Source organism: Quercus suber, unplaced genomic scaffold (assembly GCF_002906115.3).
Source record: "Quercus suber isolate HL8 unplaced genomic scaffold, Cork oak 2.0 scaffold_522, whole genome shotgun sequence".
NCBI classification, from domain to species: Eukaryota; Viridiplantae; Streptophyta; class Magnoliopsida; order Fagales; family Fagaceae; genus Quercus; species Quercus suber.
Window position 1 is genome coordinate 250112 of NW_027069971.1, and position 3310 is coordinate 253421.

Consider the following 3310-nt stretch of genomic DNA (forward strand, 5'->3'; position numbering starts at 1 on the left):
TTCTATACATATGGTCTGGTGGTGATCTTTCATTTCTAGCATGGCAATGTAGCATTCACGGGCGGCCACCTGATTTCCTCGCAACTCCTCAATCCCATAATCTGTAGAGAACTTGATCATCAGGTGGTATGTTGATATTGCCGCTTTCCACAAGTTAAGTGTGGGTCGTTCGAGAATACCATTGTAGGCGGACGAGCAATCGACCACAAGGAATGTTACATCATTCGTGATTTGCTGAGGATAATCGCCTACCATCACCGAGAGTGTGATCGAGCCTAACGGGAATACCCTTGTTCCTCCAAAACCGACCAGCGGAGCATTCGTTGGTATCAATCACGTTCTGTCAATCCCCAATTGCTGGAATGCTGGATAGTATAGGATGTCAGCTGAGCTGCCGTTGTCGATCAACACTCGGTGAACATTGTAGTCCCCCACACGTATGCTGACAACTAGTGAGTCGTCATGAGGGTGGTGAAGTCTTCTCGCATCTTCTTCGGAGAACCCAATGATGGGGCTTTCCCTACGTGCTGTTTTAGGTACAGAGCCCGTTTGCTGGACGTTCTGGACCATCCTAAGGTACGTCTTTCGAGCTTTTTTGGAGGAGCCAGTAGCCGCCGTTCCCCCTACAATCATCCTTATGTCTTTGATGGGGGGTCTAGGACACTTATTATCTCGTCGGGAGGCCTGCTTTTGAGGATTTGGACCCACTCTCTCCTTGCTTACGAATTTCTGCAACTTCCCTTGTCTAATAAGGGCCTCAATCTGTTGCTTTAAGTCATAGCAATTGGCCGTGTCACGACCGTGATCACTATGGAAGCGGCAATACTTGTCTCTAGGTCTCTTATTTGGATCACTCTTTAACTTCCCTGGAAACGTCAATGCCCCTTTGTCCTTGATCTGCATCAGGACTTGGTCTATAGGCGCGTTCAGTGGTGTGAAGCCCTTCTTGGGGTTTAGGGCATCTTTCGTCCCTTCTGTCTTCTGTCCTTGGTCTCTTCTGCCCTTGGTCTTGTCATTCATCTCCCTATCGCTCTCTCTTCCTGGGTTTTTCTTCCTGAGCCAGTAGTGCGTCTTCAGCATTCATGTACTTAGTGGCTCTGTTAAGTACTTCTGACATGGTCTTCGAGTCGTTTTTGTATAGTGAGAACAAAAACTTACCATTTCGCAGCCCGTTTGTGAAGGTTGTTACCAATATCTTGTCGTCGGCTTCATCAATTGAAGTGCTTCCTTATTGAAGCAGGTTATGTAGGATCTCAGCGTTTCGTCCTTTCTTTGCCTGATGCTCATCAAGCATGCCGTGGACTTTTTGTACTGATGTCCCCTGATAAAGTGCGAAGTAAACTGAGTGCTTAGTTCCTTGAAAGTGCTAATGGAGTTCGGTGTCAGTCGACTGAACCATATCCTTACGGGGCCCTTTAGCGTTGTAGGGAAGGCCCTGCACATAATTTCATCTACTACCCCTTGAAGGTGCATCAAGGTCTTAAAGTTTTCCAAGTGGTCTAGAGGGTCCTTGACCCCGTCGTAACTTTCTATCTGCGGCATGCAGAACTTATGTGGTAGGGGAAAGGAATTGACGGGGGCGGTGAATGGAGAGTTGGTCCGGTTAACTAGGTCGTCTAGATCGCTGGACACTTGTCCTTTCAGGGCGTTCATCATGACCTCCATCTATTCCTTCATTGCCTATATCTCCACGATGATAGGAGGTGGAGCCGTATCCATGAAGGATGAGAGGCTCATGTTTTGCCATTCTAGCATACTTGGGGCATTGCTGCCTTCAAGCCCTTCTCGATCTCTTCGCATGGCACTGGTACCTTCCTGGTCCTCCCTCTGATTGTTTGGTGTTGCGTTTTTCTGGTGTAGCTGCTTTTCTAGGTCATGGTTTTGTTTGGTGAGACGCTCCACAGTTGCGGTAAGAGTTCGGACCTTCTCTTGAGGGCAATTGTGGGTGGTTCCTTTCCTTGGATGTCGTTGGTGGTTGCCATCGAGCGAGTAAGCACCATGTAACTCTTTTGTCTCAGGGATAAAGCAATGACTAATTACTCGTTCCTTCCCACAGACGGTGCCAACTGATGATACCGAAAAAACCACCAGTGAGCCACACTTACTCGCACGTTCAAAATGCAACCTGCACAACACAAGAAAGGAGAAAGACCTAAATAGAGAGCATCGGTGTGGTGCCGGCCAAATACCCTCCGAAGGTCAAGTTAGAATCTTTTACAACTCCAAAGTGCTAAAGAGGGTCAATTATGCGTACCTTGATTTTGTGAGGGTATCTGGGTTTTATAGTAGTCGAATGTTGACTTCTTTTCCTTCGAGTCGAAGTCCTTTCCCTATAGGAATCCTTTTTTGAGAAATCCTAAACGTGATGGACAAGTCTTTTCCTTATAGAGAAGATCTTCATCAATATATGTAACCTCTGGAATCCTCCTCGCATTAGGATTCTGTTTCCCTTAGGATTCTATGGTGTGTGCCGCAAGTATTCCTATTTAGGGTCTCCATCTAACCCATGGCCAGTCAATCCGTCATCCGTTCATTCCGGATACGTCCTCAACAGGTCTTGCACACAATAGGTTTGTCTATTTTACAGCCCATTAACAGTGAACAGCCCAGCCCACTAGGCTAGGATTAGGGGTGTCCAGACCCGACCCACACCCGCCGGACAGACCAAACCGCCTGATCTCCACCCGATTTCAGCCCGAACCGACGCTCCTGTCAGTCAGTTACGGGTTGTCGCGCCCAAGACCTGACGCCGGCGGGTCGAGTGGCGGTTTTCTTCTCCAAAACCCGAGCCACTCGACCCGACCGATGTTCTATACAAAAAATGTAGAATCCGGCAACGTCGAGCTTAGATTTGAGGAGATCCGGCGAGGTCGAGCTTAGATTCGAGGAGATCCGGCCAAGTTCCATCAATTTTTAGCCAAAAAATGCAGAATCTGGCGAGAAAATGCAGAATCCAGCGAATATTTCCAGAATTTGGTGAGATTTCCAGGTTCCAGCGACTTTTTTTTTTCCAAATTTTGATGCTTTCTTTATTCTGGTGACCCGCCCGACCCGACCGACGTTCACCTCACCCGAAACTGACTCGACCGATGCTTCTGGCGGGTCGAGTCCGGGTTCCTCCACCCTTCACCCGACGCCGGCGGGTCGAGTCCGGGTTGGGTCCAAAACTGACCCGGCCCGACCTGTGGACAGCCCTAGCTAGGATCCATCGCTATTAATTTTTCCCTCTTCAATTGACATTTGAGTTTTTTGTGTTGTGATCCCCAATTTTGGTTTTTATGGGTTGTAATTTATTTATTTATTTAAATTT

The 3310-nt window shown here is 47.9% G+C and overlaps 1 protein-coding gene across 1 annotated transcript; it reads right to left on the reverse strand.

Moving 5' to 3' along the window:
* Positions 1-333: 333 nt before the first annotated feature.
* LOC112018297 (uncharacterized) lies at positions 334-1080 on the reverse strand. The gene has a single exon (XM_024050807.1). It carries the CDS (start codon positions 1078-1080, stop codon positions 334-336), a length of 747 nt encoding a protein of 248 aa, XP_023906575.1.
* Between the last annotated feature and the right edge of the window lie 2230 nt (positions 1081-3310).

Bases quoted from the DNA above. Each gene is read 5' to 3' on its own strand.
- LOC112018297 (XM_024050807.1), bottom strand. From the start codon at position 1,080: ATGCTGAAGACGCACTACTGGCTCAGGAAGAAAAACCCAGGAAGAGAG.